Here is a 26,567-nt window from a genome sequence, read left to right as displayed (position 1 = left end):
TTGTTTGAGGGGTTGTGGGGGCTTGGGACATCGATAGCTGATGATGGGGGAATTAAATAATTTGCCGATGATTTTGGGCCCAATGGTGGGCCCAAAAATTTTTTAAAATTTTTTTTTGACAATAAAAAATGGAAAATCGGAACATCGATATCTGATGATGGGGGAATTAAATACTTTACCCACGATTTTGGACCCAAAATTTTGGGCCCGATGGTGGGCCCAAAAATTTTTTATCATTTTTTTTTAACAATAAAAAATGGAAAATCGAGACATCGATATCTGATGATGGGGGAATTAAATAATTTACCCACGATTTTGGGCCCAAAATTTTGGGCCCGATGGTGGGCCCAAAAATTTTTTATCATTTTTTTCAACAATAAAAAATGGAAAATCGGGACATCGATATCTGATGATGATTGAATTAAACAATTTACCCACGATTTTGGGCCCACCGTTGGGCCCAAAAATTTTTTATCATTTTTTTTCAACAATAAAAAATATAAAATCAACTGCATAAAAAAATCATCCCCCAATATATCACTAACATGAATTTCCGGCGGGAAATTTATACAAATTCAAACCCCTAATTCTCTTGTCATCACAAAAATATTAAAAACTGAGGGTTGAAATTCACTTCCGGTGAAAAATTCCGATCTCAACGACAGGTGTCGCACATACCAATGAAATAAAAAAAAATACTAAATTGAATAAAGCCGCGGAGGGGGGGAGGGGAGGGGAAATAAGAGGGTGGGATCAGTTGGCGTGTAACACTGGGACACGCTTCACCTGCCTGACTCGGCCATGATTCCAGGGCAGGTAACAAAAGTGCTGACCTACCCCTGATGACGCCACTGAACTCCCCCATCCCCTCACCACCCCCCTCACCCTCCCCCCCCCCTGTTGTAGTGCCCTCGAGCCTCGTTGGTATTTAAATTCTCTGACTTGAATTGAAATGTTGAACTCTGCGTGAGTCCCATTGAATCATGTACTTCATTCATGTGATTAATAATTAAATTTAAATTTTTTAAAAATTAATAATAATAAAGAGCTTTGGCTGATGTAATTTTTATAATTTTTAAAATATTTTTAATGGCCTTCAGTAATTTTTGGTTGTTAATAATGTATTTTGTGGTGGGGTAAAAAGGGGGTAGAGAATTATTTTTTAATTAATTATTAAATTATTTATTTAATTGTTTATTGTTTAATATTGTATGATATTTTGGTATAATAAAGTATATTAATATTATGTGATTTTTTTTTTTATTTAGAGGATGAAAACTTTAATTAAATAATTAATTATTAATTTTCTCATTATATTATATATTATAATCACCAATTAATACAATTATAATTATATACAATTTATATTAACAAAATATATAATTTAAAGATCACAAATGTAAATTTTTTCCTTCAAAATTATAAATAAAATTTCATTAATTTACTGATTATTTAAATTAATTAATTTCTCCAATAAAATTAAAATACAAAAAATAATTCTTCAATTACCTCGGAACCTTGAAAATAAATCGTATCGATCGACAGGACTCGTCGAGTCTCTGTTTATTTACATTTCTCGGAAAAATTCGGATCAATTCCGCGTTCAATCCGATTCCACGAAAATTATAAATAAGAAGGAATTTAGCTCGACGGGTTTACCTTGTCATTCCGAAAATACTCGAGCAATTGAGTATCTAATTATATACGCAGATCATCGAGGGAATTTTATAAAATTAATTCGGCCATTTTGTTTTTTGGAAAAATTTTGAGAATTAAATAATTAATGTGAGTCGGTGTTGGGGGTGGGGTGAAAGTCGATGAATAAATGTAGCAACGAAATTACGTCGTTTGACTTGAAGTCTTCAGTGTCGGCACGACGTCGGCGAGACTGACCTAGCCGACTGTCGCCCGGAGTTATAGGGGATGAAAAAAAAATCTTACCGCAAAGTTGGGGTTTTATTGCCCCGACTTTTGGGATGAGGTACGGCATTGTTTGCCGACGGTGTGCCAAGGACTTGTCAAGGACAGGTCAGTAAACCGGGAGTCAGAGGGTTGTATACAAATGCCGATGCGCCGGAGTTTCGCCAACGTCACGGTAGGCTGATTCAAAAATAAGTTGGAGTCGAGAGCGAGGTGTGAATTAATTAAAAAATAAATTACGAAAATAGGGAGCACTGAGGGATGTGATTCATCGTGAGGTATTAATGGGTTCGGGGACTTGTGATGAATTTGGGGATTTGAAAATGTGACGCAATTGGAATTCATCAATTTTTTTATATTAATATAAAATTTTTTTTTTTTTTACGAGAGAATTTTCTTTAATTTTCCTTCATTTTTTGTATTTTCACGCAAAATTATATATAATATATAATATATTACATATAACAAATAATAACAAGATCATTCAAGCCATAAAAAAACATAACAAAAACCACAAAACGACAATAGCCGAGTGGTCTAAGGCATCAGTCCACCGCGACAACCTGAGGATCGCAGGTTCAAACCCACCGGTCAGCAATTTTTTCGTCACCGGAAAATTGTTGAACGGTAGTTTAGACTCCGGCATTCGTTGAGATTCCGAGGAAAAACCCGACCTCGGCCGATGGCCGGCAAGTTTTCCACGATTTCCCAACACGGAAATCCGGAAAATCCACACAGACGAGTGCAGTCCATCAGTTAAACGAGGATTCGGGAAAAACTCGATTTCAGGGCCCGGAAAATGGTGGAGATGCAGTAAAGGGCCTCATCTAAGAGGGAAAGGGGCCTAATCTAAGAGGGAAAGGGGCCTCACTTCACGGTCCCAATTCAACTTTCCCCAACAAAAATCTTCTGAAACATAAATTCCCTGATACCACCGATAATATCCCACCGGATACGGATCACCTCCGGTTTTGAATGTCGGATAGTGTATAACCAGCGAGAAATCCATTGGAAGACGCGTCGAGACATTAGCCGAGGCCCAGCCGGGGTTGCCATGGTAACCGCGTCCATCTCCCCATCGCCCACGAAATTCTGTCTCTCTCAGTGACGGCCTTGCCGACACTCCACACTCACTTCCAGCTAACTACAGTCCTCCACTGCTCCCCCAAAAAAATTCTCCCCCCCTCTTTCCTCACCCTCTCACCCCCCATTGCCCGTTCCAAGAACGACTACATGCGCCGGCCGACCCTCGCCCAACTTACGAAAAATTTTCCCAGCTTCACATGAGAGAAAAATTAAATATTATCGCGGGTTGTGGTTAAATACTTTAGCTGATGATGAGGAAGTCCTTTCTCGTCTTCACCCGCTGGACACCCCTCAGGGGGTGGAAATTAATATCAATTACGTCGTCTTCGAAGATCGACTGTACAAATGTTTGGAAATTTTTAAGTTGTCTGAAATCGACTGGCATTGGGCCCAGTGGTAATTGGGCCCAATAGTCGATTGGGCCTGAAAAGGGCCTTATTCCCACTACAGTCCGATACTACCGTCGATTTTTGGGGTTGAGAAAACATTAAAAATTCATCAGAACTTGTATATTCAGGTGGTAGGGCCCCCTTCAGGCCCAAACCCTATTGGGCCCAATTACAACTGGCCCCAATTCATCAATTTTTTCCCAATTTCAATCGGGGAAAAATGAATCAATCAATCCAATATTCCCAATAACTTCCCACTCAGCCACCTCCACCCCCCTCCCTCCCCCCCATCCCAAATTATCGATAAACCCACACAAAAATAATGTACGATAAACAAACAATAATAACACGTGCACAATCGAATTCATCTGCCTTCACTCGTACGACTCCATTCGCAACCTCAAAATTTTCTGAAATATTTTTTTTAACTTTATTTCCTTCTTGTTAGTGTACAGTCGAAGCTGAAGAGAACGAGAACGATAATATGGACTTCTTTTCCACGAGTTTGCGGGCAGCCCCGACGTGCTCGGTCGGTCGGTCGGTCACTGAACCGTCCGCCTTTAACTCACCGTGTGCCATTCCAGTCCGTCGTGGTGGGATCGAGGGAGAGTGTACCGTTACCACAGGCGTTCGTTGTACATGTGACGTTGGATTGTGCGGAGAGTTTTATCCAGATGGAACCAAAAATTCATATCACACCTTTACACAAAGAATTAATTCGGTGTGTAGCATAAATTGTAAATAATGGGGTCTGTGGGCCTTACATGTGGGCCTCATCTCTGCACCTTACATTTGGGTCTTACATTTGGGCCTCATCTCTGCACCTTACATTTGGGCCTCATCTCTGGACTCAACATTTGGGCCTTACATTTGGGCCTCATCTCTGGACTTTACTTTTGGGCCTTATCTGTGGAATTTACTTTTGGGCCTCATCTCTGGAGTTTACTTTTGGGCCTCATCTCTGGACTTTACTTTTGGGCCTCATCTTTGGACTTTAATTTTGGGCCTCATCTCTGGGCTTCACCTCTGGGCCTTACATTTGGGTCTCATCGCTGGGGCCTTACATTTGGGCCTCACCTCTGGTTCTTACCTTTGGGTCTCATATCTGGGCCTCAATTCGGGGCCTTACCTTTGGGCCTTACACCTCGAAAGTCTTCAAAATCGAGTCCATCCCATCCTCAAAAATGTCAACCGTCACAACTTCCCGACCCTGTCATCAACTCTTGACAATTCCTAACTGGGCCTCATCCCTCCCTCACTACCCCCACCCACTCAAACCCTACCATAATATCGATAACCCTAACCTCCTTCACACCTACACTAAAATCACTCCCAACAATTCACTCAAACCTCACACATTTCTTTTTCCACACACACACACACACACACACACACACACACATACATGACACATTGACAGCACTCCATGACGGTCATACCACTGGACTAAGGTCATCCCCACGAATAGGGTACCACTGCCATCGGAATTATCGTGTCTCCAACCGTTTGCATAATAGACACGTCACGTTAACCACACGATCCTACGCTGGATTAGGAATCTCCATCGATCCGTGGGCCGTTCCTGCAGCCGTGAGAGACTGGATGGGGCCCAGAAGAGGGGGGTGGAAACATTCAACGTGAAGGTACAGACCTCCAAGTCGCTTATTATTATGCCATAACGGTCTCAACACGAGTGCAGATCATTGCGTCCCACTGACCTCAAATCACCAGACGTTCATTAACATTTGTCATGTTAATTGTTAATAACTTTAATTAGTTGGTTTAGGAATTATTTGGGGTTATGAATGAGTACTAATTAATCATTATCTTCACCTGTGATATGATGATTATCCCTGACCTTGAAGAGACTAACGATAATTTGTTAATGTTTCGCTCATGACATGTCAAGAGTTATTCGCTTTATCAATAGGATCCGCCCTCCAGTGTTACCCAAACCATCTCTCGGCCTCCATTTGTCCCTTCGCCATTACGTAAAATGGAATGTGACGTATCTATCGAACGATATTGGAATAGCCGATAATCTCGGTGAATCGTCAATCGCAAATAGAATTCCGTATTTGAGGTACGATATGTACGTTACGTCTGTATTTCAACGGTTGGCCTGCCGAGAATGTGCCGACTCGAGTGGTGATTGTGATGTTGTCCAATGACTGATGATTTTATGGTAGATAATAATCGAAATCGATGACGAGATAATTATTTATGGATTTTTGTTCATTTTACTTTTTGTTCTCGCAGTCGTCGGGGGATTTTAAGTCTTTTCCTATAAGGCCCATGACAGGCCTCTTCGGGCCCCTCGTATCGGCGGTGAGGAAAAATCATAGAATAATCGTTCAAGACGATTCATTTGCTTGAAGAAAATATTTATTTATTTAATCAATCACTATCGCAATTGTAGAATATTTGGATACATCTTAAATGTATAATGTTCCATTCTCAATTTTTTTAAATACATCAGTGTAATTAAAGCCTATAATTTTCGGGGTATACCGCGCAAAGAATTGACGGCCGGATACAATTCCGAAGCCACGCAATAGTGCTGGTGGGTCAGCCTCAGCAGGTTTTGCATCTATCAATGGGATCACTGCTTCTTGTTCTGCCCCAAATTCCATATGATGAGGTGGAAATTGTTCATATGTCGTGGGGTCACTAGAATTCGGAGAATTAAGTTGGTAATGAGGTGAAATCAATGGAACTTAAAGGACATTAAATGTGTCTTATCAACTTACTCTCGATGGGGAGGAGGAACCTCGCGAATGGACGTCCCAGAGATGCCTTGATTGAACACATACGAAGTCGCATACATCTGAAGGTAGAAGCTATTGTTGTTTTGGACGAATGAAATTCCTAAAATCGTAAAGTGAAGTGAATCAGTTTGAGAGGGGTGTTGATAGGGATGACCGACCCTCGGCCGTGTCACTGCCGACGGTAATGGTAGGTACGGCCGACAGTATGCCGACAGTGGTAATAGGATAACTTTTATGGCGCCGGGGGTTTATGGGGTCTCAGTGATTACTTATTAGAATCCTAAATGGAGGGTTTATGGCAGCCAGTGGAGCTCGTTTATCGAAATTTATAATAGATGACACTGAGGTGAGTGTTGGTGGTACTCAGGCAGGCCAGTCGATGGCAATGGCCTCCCCAACAGATCACTCGATGGTGACTCGATAGCAAGCGGATTAATTAAAGTGTTAATTCCGTCGATGTCTCGCCGAATGTGTCTAGATCCCTTTCGTTGATTCAAATAAAATCATTGACTTTTATTCTATTAAGCGTTCACATTGTATATCCTTCAACTCCGGCGGTACGCCAGCGGCTGAGGCACCTGTATACCGATCGAGAGTGGCAGAACAGATCACTCGACCATTACCATCTGCTGGTTAAATTTGATAACTATTCTGGGACGAAGCCCATAAAAACAAAGTAGTAAAAGGCTTATGAGAACAGGCCCCGAGTGCAACCCTCACCGCATGCTACATTTGTTCATCTTTTGCTGTAGCCAATAATCACCGTCGACAGTGTTGGACAAAGTGTTGTGATTCAAGCAACTTGGGGGATTGGATGGTCCCAACGAATGGGCTCAAATATACAAAATACTCACCAACTGGCACCTCGTTCACATCGGCCATTACGTCACCGATATGAAACTTGCCGTTTTGGGAATTTAACGGTACCACCTTTGGATTCTTTGGCAGGGGAATCCACTCTACCGATGCAGGATCAATCCTCTCACCAGGAAGCAACTTTCCTTGTTTCGCTTGTACGTAAAGAACTCGGTTTTCAAGAACAAATCGAAAACCAGTTACAACCCTTGAAAAGAAAAAAAAAATTGTACGAATGTATTAATGATGATGGGGTTATTTTTAATGATAATAATTACTGCATTCTAACAATAATTATTATATTTTTCATACCAATTATTATATTATAAACTCACATATTAGCTGATCGATTCGTCATAACTGGTGTAACACTTATGTGATTAAGATTCTCCTCACACATGCAAAGACAATGACCTACGGTAGGCTTCCTCTCCGCAATATAGTAATGAGATATATCATCAAGACAGTCCCTAGAAGTATCTCCATATCTATCATATGATGCTGTAATCCACTCCTGCCACTTCAAATGATTTTCCTAATGAACAGTCAATCCCATCAAATTAATCACCCCCATCGCAATCCGACATATTGACCCTTCCAATTGTTGCTCCCATTAATTAATTAATTAATTTTCCATAATTAACACACCACTTGATACTCCTCTCGCAGCTCAGCATAATCGCAATCATATAAATTGCCCCTACACTCGTCACTCATGGACATAAACCTCATCTCTTTGTTCTTCCGAATGTCTGAACAGCTCTTGTGACCTTCACGATCCGGAAAATCTAGAAGTGAGAGGTGCACTGTGTCCTCTAGCTCATAGTAATCCTGACCTGTGAACCCGTTGATCATGAAAATATCTAGAATTCATCACCAGACATTAATCTGATTAATTGTAAACAGCTATATTACCTTTAATACTTGCGACCTTGGCATCATGACATGGGACCATATCGTTCTTGATATATGTTAGGAGCTCTTCCAGACGTCTCCCAATTTCTTGGTATTCGTTTTTGTATTCGATGGCCAGCCTATTCAGGTTATCTCTCCAGACTACGGGCCGAAAAGAAAAAAAAAATTTCAAAATTGAGGATGAAGAGTTATCGACTAAAAATGGGACTCATTTCCTTCGAACTACGTTTGAAATGAACCTGATCAGGTCCCGGGCCCAATTAACCTGCTCAGGTCCGGGGGGGGGGGGCCGAACCTTGGGCCTCATCAGGCCCAGTTGTAACAGTGCTGTTACACTCCAGACAAGCTCCTGACGTTTGGCGACCTGAATAACCGGACGACGACCTGATTTTTCACGTCAGCCAATCTCATCTGGGCCTGATTGTTCATCGCCTCAACTCAGCGTACGCTGATTTGTTAGTAACTCACCAGTGCCACTACAGTCTCGCAGTAATGTCGCAAAAATCTGGGGAACCATCGCCTTCATTTGTGTGGTAAACACCAGGTTCAACAACTGATTGAAAAATCCATTCAGGGGGAAGATTGCCTCGCACCTAGCGGTCCTCCTATTCTGCAAACAGAAACGGTAAGGGATAATATCGATATCTCGCATTGGATCATCGATTGATGTCAGGATATTTGTACTTACAGTGATCCTGCGGATGACATCCATCAGGATAGAAACCTTCCTGCCTCGAACAGTGGGGGACAGAAGTTGTGTGCGGAACGCAATCAGGTTAGAGGATATGTCGTTCTCGATGTCGGTAGCCAGGGCCATCCAATTGTCAACATTAATGGGCCCCTTGTTCTTCCGGAGGTTCGTAAAGCGGTCGTAATAGGCGTTGATGTTTGACAGGTAGATTTCTAGTCGGGACTTCAACCTCCAGAGAGCATCTACTAGAAAGGATGGCTTATTCGGTTTTTCTAGGAAACCAAAGACCGAATTCAGATCTGGGGAATCGGTCGTATCGGTTATCTTGTCCATGGAGGCCAGCATCATTCCGAGTTGAGAAGGTTTTACCGATTCATTGCCTTTCAACATGGAGATTAGGACGTCCGGAGGGCCGCAAGGATCATCGCTCTTTTGGAGATACTCAAGGTTCGATAGTACGTTGAACACTGAAAGATGATTGACGAACATTTTGGGAGCGACAAATGTTGTATCGGCAATGATTATGGGGAAATGTCCAGTTTAAGAATGATAATCTGGCAAATATTGTGGGCAGATGTTCTTCGTATTTTATTAAAAGAGTCTAGGACTATGAGTTTATATAGTAGTTTTAGCGCAGGTGTTGTGCGTGAAGAAACCCCGCAAATAGACATGGATTGGTACATGAATGCAAGCCTCTACTATAGAGCACTTAGAGGGTCATATTTTGTTGGTTTATGAGACCCACAGATGTGGGAGGCGGAGATCGCTACAGCCAGCGTGATCCAGGGATGCTAGGACCAGGTGACGTGATTAGGGCCCAGTCCAGGGTTGAGAAGAGGGACAGGGTCAGAGTCGTTAGTGAGCAGCGTTAGACGTTAGACGTATACTCGGACGTTTGTGTGTTGTGCATTTAAGAGTGTGATCAAGTGCTTGAAGATTTTTAATTGTATTGAGTGTCTTAAGTAGTGAATTTAGTGTTAAAATCATTTGTACCTTTTTCGCAGAAATAAACTATTTTTATCTTTTTAAAGTCACCCCAAACAAATTACGGCATCAACGTCATTAACAATTTGTACATTAAACTATTCTTACGCTCTTTGCCAGATTGGAGTATGCCATCAGAAGGGTTCAGGAGGTGGAGTATCAGGACGCCGGTGACGATCAACTCCAACGACTTCATCTTGAACTATCGTAATTACTTCACAATGTCTTTCACTATTATAACTATAACAAAGCACTTCAGCTGTATTTATATGAGTAAAAAAACCCGCTCCCCCTCCCGCCGCGTGGATGTGTGTGTAATAAAATTTGTTTTTAATCTCTCAACGAACGAATATGTCATTAATTGTCTAAATATAACGACAATGGCAATATCTGGCACATGGAATGTTCGTTCGATTGAATGTTATCAGTAAAACTCAGAATTTTCTGATGGAATAAATATTTTTAAACGGAAAACAATAAAGGAATAATTTAGTAGTCATTAAAATGTCGACGTGGAATGTTGGTGAAAACGGGGGAATTTTTATCGTTAATGAATTGACAGAAATAATACGAGATGAATTCACCCTTCAACAATTTATTGTTTTAATAATTTTTTTACATTTACGATAGTCGGTTTTGTTAATTATTTATAATGTCACGTGCGATGATTGTTGTGGATCGATTTGCAATCGAGGCTCGTGGAGTTATTGAAAATAATTGACGTCTTCTTGTGTTTAATTTCATGATTTTTTACGAAAATAATTTCGTATTTAATTTTTTAATTTTTCACGATCAAGTTGATGTCACCCCGAGGGTCTGCGTTGATCTGGCGCTGATGGTATGTCATGAACGTGTTCCAGAGGGACTTTTCTCCAAGAGAAACTCAAGTATTTTCTATCACCTTCAAAAAGGCACATGTGAGGCCCCTTTGGTGGGGTCAGGTCGCATGGAGAACTAATGAATCTTTATCTTCTCCTGTGATTTGATGATTATCACTGACCTTGAAGGGGCTAACGATAATTTGTTAATGTTTCGCTTATGACATGTCAAGAGTTATTTGCTTTATCAATAGGACCCGCCCTCCAGTGTTACCCAAACCATCTCTCGGCCTCCATTTGTCAATTAAAATCGAAATCGATAACGAGATAATTATTTATCGATTTTTGTTCATTTTACTTTTTGTTCTCGCAGTCGTGGGAGGTTTTGAAGTCTTTTCGAGGAGAAATATCGTTGTAAAGACGGGGGTGGGCTATTCCGGATTTGGGAGATGATGGAGGGGTGGAAATAATAAAATGGCGGAGTGAGTTATAAATTCGGAAGATGAGGATTTTTCTTATTAAATCAGTCAATAAGGACCATCGCAGCATATAAGGCCCATCGCAGCTTATAAGGCCCATTGCCGCTCATAAGTCCCATTGCAACTTATAAGGCCCACTGCAGCATATATAAGGCCCATTGCAGCATATAAGGCCCATTGCAGCCTATGTAAGGCCCATTGCAGCATATATAAGGCCCATTGAAGCTCATAAGTCCCATTGCAGCATATATAAGGCCCATTGCAGCATATAAGGCCCATTGCAGCATATATAAGGCTCATTGCAACTTATAAGGCCCATTGCAGCATATAAGGCCCATTGCAGCCTATGTAAGGCCCATTGCAGCATATATAAGGCCCATTGAAGCTCATAAGTCCCATTGCAACTTATAAGGCCCATTGCAGCATATATAAGGCCCATTGCAGCATATAAAGCCCATCGCAGTCTATAAGGCCCGTGACAGGCCCCTCGTATCGACGATGAGGAAAAATCATAGAATAATAGTTTAAGACGATTCATTTGCTTGAAGAAAATATTTATTTATTTAATCAATCACTATCGCAATTGTAGAATATTTGGGTACATCTTAAATGCATAATGTTCGATTTTCAATTTTTTGAAATATATCTGCGTAATCCAAGCCAATAATTTTCGGGGAAAACTTCCCCCCGTTTTGGTGGTCGTATGCAATTCCTAAACCCCGTACTAGTGCTGGTGACTTAGCCTCAGCAATTCTTGCATCTATCAATGGGAGCACTGGTTGTCCTTTCTTATGCGCTCGATTAGACAATTGAAATTCGACATATTTCTCGGGGTCACTAGAATTCAGAGAATTAAGTTGGTAATGAGGACAAATAAATGGAAATTAAAGGACATTAAATGTGTCATATCAACTTACTCTCGATGGGGAGGAGGAACCTCGCGAATGGACGTCCCAGAGATGCCTCGATTGAACACATACGAAGTCGTATACATCTGAAGGTAGAAGCTATTGTTGCTTTGGACGAATGAAATTCCTAAAATCGTAAAGTGAAGTGAATCAGTTTGAGAGGGGTGTTGATAGGGATGACCGACCCTCGGCCGTGTCACTGCCGACGGTAATGGTAGGTACGGCCGACAGTATGCCGACAGTGGTAATAGGATAACTTTTATGGCGCGGGGGTTTATGGGGGCTCAGTGATTACTTATTAGAATCCTAAATGGAGGGTTTATGGCAGCCAGTGGAGCTCGTTTATCGAAATTTATAATAGATGACACTGAGGTGAGTGTTGGCGGTACTCAGGCAGACCAGTCGAGGGCAATGGCCTCACCAACAGATCACTCGATGGTGACTCGATAGCAAGCGGATTAATTAAAGTGTTAATTCCGTCGATGTCTCGCCGAATGTGTCTAGATCCCTTTCGTTGATTCAAATAAAATCATTGACTTTTATTCTATTAAGCGTTCACATTGTATATCCTTCAACTCCGGCGGTACACCAGCGACTGAGGCACCTGTATACCGATCGAGAGTGGCAGAACAGATCACTCGACCATTACCATCTGCTGGTTAAATTTGATAACTATTCTGGGACGAAGCCCATAAAAACAAAGTAGTAAAAGGCTTATGAGAACAGGCCCCGAGTGCAACCCTCACCGCATGCTACATTTGTTCATCTTTTGCTGTAGCCAATAATCACCGTCGACAGTGTTGGACAAAGTGTTGTGATTCAAGCAACTTGGGGGATTGGATGGTCCCAACTAATGGGCTCAAATATACAAAATACTCACCAACTGGCACCTCGTTCATGTCGGCCATTACGTCACCGATATGAAACTTGCCGTTTTGGGAATTTAACGGTACCACCTTTGGATTCTTTGGCAGGGGAATCCACTCTACCGATGCAGGATCAATCCTCTCACCAGGAAGCAACTTTCCTTGTTTCGCTTGTACGTAAAGAACTCGGTTTTCAAGAACAAATCGAAAACCAGTTACAACCCTTGGAAAGAAAAAAAAAATTATACGAATGTATTAACGATGATGGGGTTATTTTTAATGATAATAATTACTGCATTCTAACAATAATTATTATATTTTTCATACCAATTATTATATTATAAACTCACATATCAGCTGATCGATCCGTCATAACTGGTGTAACACTTATGTGATTAAGATTCTCGTTACACTTGCAAAGACAATGACTTATGGTAGGATCCCTCTCCCTAATATAGTGATTAGACATAAAACTAAGACAGTCCTTAGAAGTATCTCCATATTTAACATGTGATGCTGTAATCCACTTCTGCCACTTCAAAAGTTTTTCCTAATGAACAGTCAATCCCATCAAATTAATCACCCCCATCGCAATCCGACATATTGACCCTTCCAATTGTTCCTCCCATCAAATAATTAATTAATTTTCCATAATTAACTCACCAGTCGATACCTTTCTCGCAGCTTAACATAATCGCAATCATATAAATTGCCCCTACACTCGTCACTCATGGACATAAACCTCATCTCTTCGTTCTTCCGAACGTCTGAACAGCTCTTGTGACCTTCAGGATCCCAAAATTGTATAAGTGAGATGTGCTCTGAGTCCTCTAGCTCATACTTAGTCGGATCTGTGAACCCATTGATCATGAAAATATCAAGAATTCATCACCAGACATTAATCTGATTAATTGTAAACAGCTGTATTACCTTTAATAGGTTCGAAACTGAATGGATCACATGGGAGCATATCGTTCCTGATATAGTCTAGCTTCTTTTCCAGACCTCTCACAATTTCTAGGTATCCGTCTTTGTATTCGATGGCCAGCCTATTCAGGTTATCTCTCCAGACTACGGGCCGAAAAGAAAAAAAAAATTTCAAAATTGAGGATGAAGAGTTATCGACTAAAAATGGGACTCATTTCCATCGAAATACGTTTGAAATGAACCTGATCAGGTCCCGGGCCCAATTAACCTGCTCAGGTCCGGGGGGGGGGGCCCGAACCTTGGGCCTCATCAGGCCCAGTTGTAACAGTGCTGTTACACTCCAGACAAGCTCCTGACATTTGGCGACCTGAATAACCGGACGACGACCTGATTTTTCACGTCAGCCAATCTCATCTGGGCCTGATTGTTCATCGCCTCAACTCAGCGTACGCTGATTTGTTAGTAACTCACCAGTGCCACTACAGTCTCGCAGTAATGTCGCAAAAATCTGGGGAACCATCGCCTTCATTTGTGTGGTAAACACCAGGTTCAACAACTGATTGAAAAACCCATTCAGGGCGAAGATTGCCTCGCAGCTAAAGTCCAGCGAGTTCTGCAAACAGAAACGGTAAGGGATAATATCGATATCTCACATTCGATCATCGATTGGTGTCAGAATATTTGGAATTACATCGCGTGACTGGATGAAGTCGTTCAGCACGGTACGGCCTATCGCTACATTTCGGCCGTTCAGAAGTTCCGCGCGGAACGCGGTCAGGTTGGACCGCATGGTGTTCTCGATGTCGGTAGCCAGGGCCATCCAATTGTCAACATTAATGGGCCCCTCGTCCTTCCGGAGGGTGGTGAAGCGGTCGTAGAGAGCGTTGATGGTTGACAGGTAGACTTGTAGTTGGGACTTCCACTCCCAGTACCGAGCTGCTCGTTGCTCTGACATAATGTTTCTTTTAATATTTTGGTCGTGGAAACCGAAGACCGAATTCAGATCTGGGGGATCGGTCATGTCGGTTATCCTGTCCATGGAGGCCAGCATCATTCCGAGTTGAGAAGGTTTTACCGATTCATTGCCTTTCAACATGGAGATTAGGACTTCCGGAGAGCCGCAAGGATCATCGCTCTTTTGGAGATACTCAAGTTTCGATAGTACGTTGAACACTGAAAGATAATTGACGAACATTTTGGGAGCGACAAATGTTGTATCGGCAATGATTATGGGGAAATATCCAGTTTAAGAATGATAATCTGGCCAATATTATGGGCAGATGTTCTTCGTATTTTATTAAAAGAGTCTAGGACTATGAGTTTATATAGTAGTTTTAGCGCAGGTGTTGTGCGTGAAGAAACCCCGCAAATAGACATGGATTGGTACATGAATGCAAGCCTCTACTATAGAGCACTTAGAGGGTCATATTTTGTTGGTTTATGAGACCCACAGATGTGGGAGGCGGAGATCGCTGCAGCCAGCGTGATCCAGGGATGCTAGGACCAGGTGACGTGATTAGGGCCCAGTCCAGGGTTGAGAAGAGGGACAGGGTCAGAGTCGTTAGTGAGCAGCGTTAGACGTTAGACGTATACTCGGACGTTTGTGTGTTGAGCATTTAAGAGTGTGATCAAGTGCTTGAAGATTTTTAATTGTATTGAGTGTCTTAAGTAGTGAATTTAGTGTTAAAATCATTTGTACCTTTTTCGCAGAAATAAACTGTTTTTATCTTTTTAAAGTCACCCCAAACAAATTACGGCATCAACGTCATTAACAATTTGTACATTAAACTATTCTTACGCTCTCTGCTAGGTTGGAGTATGCCATCAGAAGGGTTCAGGATGTGGAGTATCAGGACGCCGGTGACGATCAACTCCAACGACTTCATCTTGAACTATCGTAATTACTTCACAATGGCTTTCACTATTATAACTATAACAAAGCACTTCAGCTGTATTTATATGAGTAAAAAAACCCGCTCCCCCTCCCGCCGCGTGGATGTGTGTGTAATAAAATTTGTTTTTAATCTCTCAACGAACGAATATGTCATTAATTGTCTAAATATAACGACAATGGCAATATCTGGCACATGGAATGTTCGTTCGATTGAATGTTATCAGTGAAACTCAGAATTTTCTGATGGAATAAATATTTTTAAACGGAAAACAATAAAGGAATAATTTAGTAGTCATTAAAATGTCGACGTGGAATGTTGGTGAAAACGGGGGAATTTTTATCGCTAATGAATTGACAGAAATAATACGAGATGAATTCACCCTTCAACAATTTATTGTTTTAATAATTTTTTTACATTTACGATAGTCGGTTTTGTTAATTATTTATAATGTCACGTGCGATGATTGTTGTGGATCGATTTGCAATCGAGTCTCGTGGAGTTATTGAAAATAATTGACGTCTTCTTGTGTTTAATTTCATGATTTTTTACGAAAATAATTTCGTATTTAATTTTTTAATTTTTCACGATCAAGTTGATGTCACCCCGAGGGTCTGCGTTGATCTGGCGCTGATGGTATGTCATGAACGTGCTCCAGAGGGACTTTTCTCCAAGAGAAACTCAAGTATTTTCTATCACCTTCAAAAAGACACATGTGTGGCCCCTTTGGTGGGGTCATGTCGCACGGAAAGCGGGCGGGGGCTGGGTCAGTTTGAGCTATCACAGGGATGTAAACCCATCCCATCGCCAATCTCAAAGCCACGATTGGTCGCCGACTCCGTCATGTCGGGTGAACCCCACTTTCAGTTGTTTATGTAAAAAAAAAAATTTCAAATGTCGAAATTGTTGACTTAAAATTTCGCAAAAAATTCGGAATAAATTTCTAGTGAATACGCTAAATTTCTTGATGAAATTCCAATCGCATGCAATAATTATCATTATCATATGTCATACGATATCGACGTTCACCAGTGAAATCGTTGGGGCGAGAGGGCGAGGGGGAGGGGATGTCCATTTGAATAAAGATAATTACAAATGAGCTATTACTTTCATTCCGTAATATTTTTTCAAGTTAATCACAAGTGTTCAATAGTTTAACCGAACAAGACATGGATTTACTCTCTTGTATTGTGATATTGGGCCTTACCCCAGTGGGATATCTACTGGTGATGAATGTATGTCGTCACTTGAGTCGAATCGGTCGCTGGGTCGATAAAATACCGGGGCCCAAGGGACTGCCGCTGATTGGAAATCTTCTGGATTTTGTTGTACCAGTCGGTAAATTATCAATTAAGATAAATATCGAAGTGATTCGATTCGATATCAGTTCGATAACCCCAACAAAATTTTTGTATCGATCGCGTCAAAATGCCGTGTCACGATAGACGACAAGATGGACGCCGAATGGCTGATGGTATCGATCGCATGATGGAGTCACTTGTCGACAATTATGTAACATAATCGATCATTTGACAATCGATCATGTGATAATCGATCACTTGACAATCGATAATCGATCATTTGACAATCGATAATCGATCATTTGACAATCGATCATGTGATAATCGATAATCGATCAGTTGACAATCGATAATCGATCATTTGACAATCGATAATCGATCATTTGACAATCGATCATGTGATAATCGATAATCGATCAGTTGATAATCGATCATTTGACAATCGATAATCGATCATTTGACAATCGATCATGTGATAATCGATCACTTGACAATCGATAATCGATCATTTGACAATCGATAATCGATCATTTGACAATCGATCATGTGATAATCGATAATCGATCACTTGACAATCGATAATCGATCATTTGACAATCGATAATCGATCATTTGACAATCGATCATGTAATAATCGATAATCAATCACCTGACAATCGATAATCGATCTTTCAATAATCGATATATCGATCAGTAAATAATCGAAATTTCCAATTAACCACCATGAGTGCCCCATCTATCGTTAAACCTCCCAACCTTCGACTTTGAATAATCGATTCTTATTCGATTTACCATATATTCGATTCCCCTCGAATATCGAATCGAACACGATAAAAAATTCAATTTTTCTGGGAAATTTCTAGACGAAATCTTCGGGCAAATGAGGAAATTCAGTAACGAGTACTATCCTACGTATAAATACTGGATTCTACATCACCCAGTGGTGAACATTCGTCACCCAGATGACGTCGAGGTGAATAACCAGGTCGAATAATCGAACTACGATCGATTTATCGATTATTATCGAACGTTTTAATGTTCCAGATGGTACTGTCTAGTGCAAAAGCCATCGTAAAAACCTCGCATCTGGCCCTCATAAGGCCCTGGGTGAATGACGGGCTCTTGGTGAGCACAGGTAATGTGATTACCATTACTATGATTATTATTATCAAAGTAAACAGTAATGGCGGCCATAACGATGACGTCAGCAATGAAATCACTAACGAAGTGATAGAACGATGAGTCAACGTATTTTTGGGTTTAATTTTGGGGCGATAACTCCGAAACCGTAAGAGATAGCGGATTTTTCATCAGAACCTTTATTGTAGCCCTTGACTCGCCCTACAAAAAAGGTCCTTATGAAAAACTCCCTATCGTCCCTAGATTCCGAGATATTCATCAAATAATAGCGAGCGATCAGAAGTGAACGATCTCCCGTTTAATTTTTTCGGCCCAAAATTTTTTTATTAATTAACAAATAAAAATATCAATTGTCAATGGACTTGGGTATCATTCAAGTGTATTATTGTCATGTACAAGTGTACAAATTTTAATATTCATGACTGATAAATCGAAATTTCTTCGAGTCATTCTTCAACCGGTGATGGAGATAACATTTTGAATAATTTGTTTAAATAACAAAATAAGTTGAAGGATTTTATAAATTATATTATGAAACTCGAGGTATGCGATGGAACTAGGAACAATACCTCAGGCCTCTCGAAAAAGCCCATTTTATCCGCCCCTGGGCCCGAAAAACCTCATTTTATCCGCCCCTGGGCCCGAAAAACCCCATTTTATCCGCCCCTGGGCCCTAAAACGTCACTTTACGGCCCTCGAAAATGTTCAGGGGACAAATGGCGCGGTCGAAGGAAGATGATCAATCCTGCCTTCACCAATGCCCTCCTCCAGGAGTTCGTCATGACATTTTCCGAACACGCCGATAAGCTCTCAAGGTCACTCACGGCTGAAGCGAGCGCTCAAGGGGGGGAGGTCGTCAAGGACGTGGAGAAGATGTTCTCGAGGCTCTCCCTGAACATCATATGCGGTAATTACTCATTTCCACCGATTGTCATGAGCAAAAAAATTTAATAAATTTTGGGCCCGCAGAGACGGCCATGGGAATACCCCTGGATGAGACAGCTAGTGATCAAAGCGCCTACATAGAGGCCATCCCCACCACCGCCCAGATATTCCAATATCGGTATTGTCATCATCCGCCATTTTGTTGTTGTCAAAAAAATTTAATTATTTACACAGATCAATTTTTTACTCAATATTTTTGTCCGTAATGGGACCCACCGACTGGTGGTTACGATTATCGATGAGCTGATTGGGCCTTGGATAATTATATCGGGGCCTTGTGGTGGGATTTTCAGGTTCATGAGGCCCTGGCTGGCCAACAATTGGATTTTCTCACTGACGAAAATGGGAAAAGAGCACGACAGAGTCGTCGGTATATTGCACGACTTCTCCGCGAAAATCATCGAGGAGAGAAAAAATTATCATCGGGTGAATGACTGGAGATATTTGGATGGATTGACGGAGGGAAATGCAGGAGAGGAACTCGATGTCGGCCAGAGAAGTACGATTTTTTTGTTCCTCGTCATTGGGACTTATAGAACGCGAGCTTCACTCGATCGCAAACTGTTCGATAAGACGAGTATTTTCACAATTTTTCGCAGAAAATCGTCAGAAACTGGCGCTCCTCGACCTTTTGATCGCCGCGTGGAAGACGTCCGCCATCGATGATGAGGGGGTTCAGGAGGAAGTTGATATGTTCGTGGCAGCCGTAAGTAGAAAGAGGAGAGGAGAGGGCTAATCAGCTGCAACGAATATTTTATTTTTGCATTGAAGGGTCATGACACGACGGCTTCAGCACTAGGATTCACGACATTACTTTTGGCGAAGCACAAGGACATCCAGGTAAGCTGACCTGATACTCAATGGATGGCTTCAGTTGTCTTAATTAATCATTAAATTTCTCGAAAGGCCAAATGTCGTGAAGAAGTCAACGAAATACTGAGCGGACTTCCGAGTGGAAAAATTACGATGAAAGAAGTTCAGAGAATGTCTTACCTGCAACAGTGTATCAAGGAAGCCATGCGACTGTACACGGTGGCTCCTCTGATATCTCGAACGGTCCACGAGGACATGAAACTGAGTAATTCAACCCCCACCATTGAAATCGTAAACCAATTGGTTTGGGTAATCAGATGATTGATCTGTTTTAGGGGATCATTTCATTCCTCAGGGGACTGAAGTTTGTATTCACGTTTATGATGTTCATCGAGATCCTCATTATTGGCCTAATCCAGATGTCTTCGATCCTGATCGATTCTCACCGGAAAGATCTAAAGGAAGACATCCTTATTCGTATTTACCTTTTGGTTTGGGTCCCAGAATGTGTGTTGGTAATGATATTAATCATCTGATTGTATGATCTTGACGTTAGGCTGACCCAATTTTGTTGAGTGGTTCGGAATCTTTTGGTTATGAATCGGGTGCTCTTCCAATTGACGTCATTTTCCAACTGGACTTATCCCTCTTCCAACTGGGCTGTCCCTCTTCCAACTGGACTTATCCCTCTTCCAATTGGGCTCATCCCTCTTCCAATTGGGCTGTCCCTCTTCCAACTGAAGTCATTTTCCAACTGGACTTATCCCTCTTCCAATTGGGCTTTCCCTCTTCCAACTGAAGTCCTCTTCCAACTGGCCTTCCTCTTCCAACTGAAGTCCCATTTTCCAACTGCGCTGATCCTCACCCAACTGAAGTCATCATCCAACTACTCTTATTTTTATACAATTTTTGTAGAAAAATTTTACCGAAAAAATTGATCTCCCAGACCGGGATTCGAACCCGGGATCCTTCAGTTACGAATCGGGCGCTCTTCCCACTGAGCTATCCCATTCAAACTGAAGTAATCTTCCAGCTAGTGTTATTTATACTATTCTTATGGGAAAATTCTACTGTAAACCGACCGGTCAATTCACCCCTCATTCCCCAACCCCCACTTTTTATTGTAATTCTCTCTACTTCTAGGGTACAAATTTGCAATGCTGGAACTGCGAACTGTTATGGCCGAACTAATCTCCAATTTCTACCTCGAAACTGTGGACCCAATTGATAATGCCAATTTCTTAATGGATTTTGTCGTTAGATTTCGCGATCCGACTCACGTGAAACTCGTACCAATTATTAAATAAAAAATCCAATTGTCGGCTGATTGTTCATAGTAATAAATAGTAAATTGTTATTCAAATAGATAAATTATGTATAGCGTCTCTAAACCGTAACTTGAGATGTTTGTGATGCCGTAATATTTAAATAAATAATTTATGTGCCAGTATGTGACCTTCGGAGGAAATCACATCCGCCATTTTACCTACCTATACATCAACTCCTATTCCATATTCCACCATTCCCCACACTCTACCACACCCACGACACGAGTATCCGTTTATTCGGACAGTTGAGGATCTCCACAATGTATTCGGGGGTCCTCGGCCGGTAATCGACGATTACCGGCTGTAACCCATGATCTTACCTGACATCTTCGAGGTGCGGTGGCGCCACCTACCTGGTGCGTATGGCAGCTCGATCGTCGGTAACTTCGACTCCTGCCACAATCGTGACACCCAAGCGCCAACGTCCGAAGCAGCAACTATCTCCCCGACTTGACTGCTAGCCCTAGGTGTCTGTCTTACCTTACCTTATACTCCAGTAACGACGCCACAGCTATAGTGGATACTGGACCCTTTGTATTTCTAAGGCTACTTACCTTTTGTGTTGCCTAAGTTAGATGTACAATAAATATCTAGTTTATCATAATCCTTTAGTGCATTATTATTATATATAGTGAAACCCAAAGAAACACTATATGCGTAGGCTCTCCGCAGTAGGTAGCAACTGCAGCGAGTAAGAGCAGTACGAGCAGTACGAGGCGTAAGTGATGGTGATGAGGTGGCGGGTTGTAACCGATAGGGTGATGTGGCCTCATATGATATCTTTTTATAGTAAAATGGTATTTCACAATGCACCACCACCTCATCAATAACAAGTCAATTATTGTTATTATTATTATTATTATTATTTTTTTTTTTTGTTTTATTTTTTTTTTACCTTGACAATCGATATGTGATATATATATTGATATATATTAGCTGAGGTGGATCAGGTAGATTTCAGGTTTATCGATCTCCGGTATGTTATGGCTCGACCTGAGGGCGACTAGAATCGGCGATTTTTTATATGACATGTTATGATTTAGCGTTTGTTGAGCCTGATCAGGTGTATTTATCGTTTGTGGTATATCAGGCATACGATATTTTTATGGTACCAAGACCTGATCGGGTATTACTGACAATTACGTGAGACGTTATGACGTATTAGAAGTGGATGAAGATTTCAGGTTGAAATTGGGAATTAATTATGGGCCTGATTTCAGGTTGACCTGATTCAGGTCGACCTGATTCAGGTTTTTCCGGTGATTCAGGTTCGTTCTAGTTCAGGTCAGCCTGATTTAGGATTACCCCTGGTTCATAGTCGTCTAGTTTGGGTCGGCCTGATTCAGGTCGGCCTGATTCAGGTCGACCTGATTCATCCACTTTTGGGCCCAAAATGATTTTTTTTTTTTTTTTCGTTAAAAAAACTCAGAAATGACCAGAAACTGCAAAAAAAAAAGAGTTAAAAATCATTTTCATTACAACGTCGTCAATATAATTTTACTAATCCATTAAATATTTATAGAATTTAGTTCTGACGACAATTGATAACGTTTTGTATTTATCATCATGCCCAATTATCATAATTATCAGTGCGATACATTAAATGAATTCATTATATACGATAAATTTAATACGCACTCAACGATGATTGATATTTCATATCTGTTACTAACTGTGTTAAGAGCTCCGACTCAATAACTTCACGATAAATTCGGTTTATTTTTTTTTTTCAGTAACGACAGTTTAAGCAATTGAAATATGGATTATTTACATTTTATTGTTACTTTTGCACTGGCCCCATTGGTGATATTTTTAATAATTAAATTATGGGCCCACAATAGTCGAATTGGTCGTTGTGTTGATGGAATTCCTGGGCCGAAGGGACTTCCGGTTATTGGAAATCTACTGGATTTTTCGGTATCAAATGGTATTTGTTTATTAACTTATTGGTATTAAATAATCTCATTCCGTGATTTTACGCGTTCAATGATTGAATGTAATTAAGGTTCAGGTTTTCGGGGGATGAAATGAAAAATCATTGGGGGGAGAATAATTAAATTAAATTGTATTTTTTTTATTCATTTATTTATAATTAATTTTTATTCTATTTTATATTGATTTTTTATTTCAGATAAAGTGTTCAATAAATTACGGAAATTAGGAAATGAATTTTATCCGACGTATAAATATTGGATTTTCCACCGACCGACAGTTAATATCCGACATCCGGACGACATTCAGGTAAATTTGAAAATTAATTGAGCTCAATCGATGATCGAATCAATCGATATTAATCGAATCGATTGACTAATCGATTGAAAAAAGTCAATCCATGATCGATTCGATCGATATCAATCGATTACTGAATCGATTCGATCGATATCTATCGATTACTGAATCGAATCGATCGATATCAATCGATTACGCAATCGATTCGATCGATATCAATCGATTACTGAATCGATTCGATCGATATCAATCGATTACAGAATCGATTCGATCGATTACAGAATCGATTCGATCGATATCAATCGATTACAGAATCGATTCGTTCGATATCAATCGATTACTGAATCGAATCGATTGACTAATCGATTAAAAAAATCAATCGATGGTCCAGGATAAACATCTAATTATTGGTGTTATATAATTTTGCGTAGGTTATCCTGTCGAGCTACACAAATGTTGAAAAAACTGACCAAGCGAGTACTTTAGAATCTTGGCTGAAAGAAGCGCTGTTGATAAGCAAAGGTACTAGCCTAATCGTCATCACATAAATGATAATTTAACTCAATCGATGATCGAATCAATCGATTCCTGAATAGAATCGATTTATATCGATTGACTAATCGATTCATATCGATTGAATAATCGATTAATATCGATTGATATCGATTGAATAATCGATTAATATCGATTAATATCGATTAAATAATCGATTCATATCGATTGAATAATCGATTCATATCGATTAATCTCGATTGACCAATCGATTCATATCGATCTACGACCAATCGATGAGCCGATAAATTTCAGGAAAAAAATGGCAGACTCGCAGGAAGATGTTGAACCACGCATTCAGCTACAATCTCCTCGAGGGATTCGTCGAAACATTTTCTGAACAAACCGCTAAACTCGTAACGTCTCTGAAAGCCGAAACAAGTGGCCAGGTCGGAGGTGTCGTCAAGGAGATCTCCACGATTTTTTCAAGACTCTCGCTCACCATAATATGCGGTAATAATATTCAAAGTGATTAACGTTCGATTAAAACTCCCCGAAAATCGATACATAAATCGATTCACGTCCCACCGTTCGAGATAATCGAATATCGATCGATAAAATTTATCGACTGATTAACAAAATGTCGGCTTTTCCAGAAACATCGATGGGCCTGATTCTCAATGATCACGATCGAGATAAATATCTCGATGCAATTCACATTATCGTCGATGCACTTCAATACAGGTAATTCGAGCTCTCGAAAAATTTCATGAATTTGCAGCTGTGAAATTGAAATAATTTTTATCCTCAGTCGATCAACCAGTTACCTACCATTTCAGATTCACGAAGCCATGGCTGGCAAACAACTGGATCTTCTCTTTCACGGAAAAGGGAAAACAACAGGAGGAAGCGATAAAGACGGTCCACAAATTTTCTAGTGAAATGATTAAAGCAAAAAAAGAGCACCATCGAATGAACGGATGGACATCATTAAATGGCGTCGGAAAAGTTAAAGAGGAACGAGAATCCGGTGGCAGTGATGTCGATGACGGAACAGGACACCGTGAGAAGCCCGCACTCCTCGATCTCCTCCTGGCCACGTGGAAGACGTCCGGGATTGACGATGCGGGTATTCAGGAAGAGGTGGACGTGTTCGTGGCTGCGGTAAGTAATCGTCGATTGTCTGCCGAGGGATAAAAAGTGCGATTTCAAGACGTGACATTAGCACTCCTCACTCCTGACTATTCTCCCGGACATGAAACACAATTTTCTATTTCAACCCTTAATTTTAGGGGTACGATACTACGTCCACGTCCTTGAGCTTCACGACATTACTTCTTGCTGAGCATAAGGACTACCAGGTGAGTTCCGCCATTTTAATTCAGATGATTTGACAGAAAAAAAATAATTTGTCAATCCACCCCCACCCCCGTCACCCTCCCCCTCCCCCCTCCCGTTTCACAAGATCATTTTAATGCCCTCAAAATAAATTTTCTAACAGGAAAAATGTCGACAAGAAATTAATGAAGTCCTGAATGGACTTCCCCTCCATAAAATCACAATGAAAGAAATTCGAAGAATGTCCTATCTCCAGCAATGCATCAAGGAGGCGATGCGTCTTTACGGGCCGACGCCAGTGATTGGCCGAAAGCTATCAGAAGATGTCCAACTAAGTAATATTTTGATTAACCTATTGAAATGATTTAATTGAATGCGTCGATATGACAAAAATGATTTCAGAGAGTCATTTCCTTCCCCGAGGAACTGAAGTCGCCATTCAAATATTCGATACACATCGGGACCCGAAGTTCTGGCCCGAACCAAATATTTATAATCCTGACAGATTCTCACCGGAGGCTTGTAAGGGCAGACACCCTTACTCGTATTTACCCTTCAGTCTTGGACCACGTGATTGCATTGGTGAGCACACAATCGTCTAATTACCGTTTCGTAATAATTTTCGGTCGAATTTTTGGTGGAAAATATTTGGAATTTTATTCTGGACTTCCGACCTTTTGAAAGTAATTGGATTGAAGGGCTCGGAAGGGGTGATAGGGAGGGTAGAAATCATTTTGGTAACGGTCTAGCCAGCTCCGCTGTACTTACACTCGTTGGGCCTCCGCGCGCACCTCCGCGCGCCGGTACCGTAGGAGTGGGGAGAGACGAACGCTTCGCCGTTACCCCCACTCCTCAGAGCTGGTATATAAGCGCTTGGACGAGACGAGCTCAGGCAGTCGGCGCTCGGCGCGTCGAGAGCTCTGAGCTCCTGATTTTCTCTAGGGGTTTTCACACCCTCTGAGGGTGCACTGAGGGTGCAATTCTACGTGACGACGGCGAGGTTAATGTACCTCTTTTTCTTCGGTAGTACAGTGGTAGTATTTCCACCTGTGCTGTGACACTTCTCCGTTAGTTCCACGAACGGTGGGAGAGGTGGGCGGTTTAAAATTGCCGAATCGAGGGGTAGGATGAGAGTAAAAAATTTATTATCTCCAGAGGCTGTTCCCAGATGATGACGTAACTCTACTAAAAAATTTTATTAAAATTTGAATCCTAGGGGAGGTGATGGTGTCATTGACTTGATCGACAGTTTCCTTGATAATGTCATTAATAAAAATATAATTAATGATATTTTCAGGAAAAAAATTCGCAATGTTGGAGGTGAAAGTCATCATGGCCTGCCTCATCTCCACATTCTACCTGGAGCCAGTCGATGTCATGGGTGATGTTCGCTTCGTGGTCGATATCATCTTGAGATCTCAAGGCCCAGTTCATGTAAAACTAGTCCCAATTGTTAAATAAATTATTATAAAATTGAGTTGAG

At 41.0% G+C, this 26,567-nt stretch overlaps 3 protein-coding genes across 3 annotated transcripts; 1 reads left to right on the top strand and 2 right to left on the bottom strand.

The window, feature by feature from the left end:
* Positions 1 to 5,762: 5,762 nt before the first annotated feature.
* On the bottom strand, positions 5,763 to 9,876 carry LOC135171484 (uncharacterized). Its single transcript, XM_064138051.1, has 9 exons — positions 9,717 to 9,876; positions 8,622 to 9,091; positions 8,402 to 8,543; positions 7,934 to 8,074; positions 7,667 to 7,854; positions 7,354 to 7,553; positions 7,018 to 7,226; positions 6,146 to 6,263; positions 5,763 to 6,065 (listed from the first exon to the last, which is right to left on the bottom strand). Exons 1-9 carry the CDS (start codon positions 9,802 to 9,804, stop codon positions 5,831 to 5,833), a joined length of 1,791 nt encoding a protein of 596 aa, XP_063994121.1. The 5' UTR covers positions 9,805 to 9,876; the 3' UTR covers positions 5,763 to 5,830.
* A 1,566-nt stretch (positions 9,877 to 11,442) lies between these two features.
* Positions 11,443 to 15,564, bottom strand: LOC135171462 (uncharacterized). The gene is made up of 9 exons (XM_064138012.1): positions 15,405 to 15,564; positions 14,298 to 14,779; positions 14,078 to 14,219; positions 13,610 to 13,750; positions 13,343 to 13,530; positions 13,030 to 13,229; positions 12,694 to 12,902; positions 11,823 to 11,940; positions 11,443 to 11,742 (listed from the first exon to the last, which is right to left on the bottom strand). The coding sequence occupies exons 1-9, from the start codon at positions 15,490 to 15,492 to the stop codon at positions 11,511 to 11,513; spliced, it is 1,800 nt and encodes a 599-aa protein (XP_063994082.1). The 5' UTR covers positions 15,493 to 15,564; the 3' UTR covers positions 11,443 to 11,510.
* Positions 15,565 to 16,606: 1,042 nt separating this feature from the next.
* On the top strand, positions 16,607 to 26,561 carry LOC135171440 (uncharacterized). Its single transcript, XM_064137972.1, has 27 exons — positions 16,607 to 16,836; positions 17,663 to 17,772; positions 17,844 to 17,934; positions 18,649 to 18,846; positions 18,909 to 19,002; positions 19,178 to 19,383; positions 19,484 to 19,590; positions 19,656 to 19,724; positions 19,791 to 19,962; positions 20,033 to 20,212; positions 20,841 to 21,002; positions 21,146 to 21,308; positions 21,457 to 21,559; positions 21,701 to 21,743; positions 21,962 to 22,024; positions 22,069 to 22,151; positions 22,246 to 22,386; positions 22,784 to 22,952; positions 23,157 to 23,266; positions 23,686 to 23,776; positions 24,062 to 24,259; positions 24,403 to 24,490; positions 24,586 to 24,910; positions 25,039 to 25,107; positions 25,248 to 25,419; positions 25,487 to 25,666; positions 26,382 to 26,561. The coding sequence occupies exons 1-27, from the start codon at positions 16,668 to 16,670 to the stop codon at positions 26,543 to 26,545; spliced, it is 3,720 nt and encodes a 1,239-aa protein (XP_063994042.1). The 5' UTR covers positions 16,607 to 16,667; the 3' UTR covers positions 26,546 to 26,561.
* The last annotated feature ends 6 nt before the right edge of the window (positions 26,562 to 26,567 follow it).

Source organism: Diachasmimorpha longicaudata, chromosome 20 (genome assembly GCF_034640455.1).
Source record: "Diachasmimorpha longicaudata isolate KC_UGA_2023 chromosome 20, iyDiaLong2, whole genome shotgun sequence".
NCBI lineage: Eukaryota > Metazoa > Arthropoda > Insecta > Hymenoptera > Braconidae > Diachasmimorpha > Diachasmimorpha longicaudata.
Note: the sequence above shows the minus strand (reverse complement) of the source record. Positions and strands in the feature narration are given on the sequence as shown.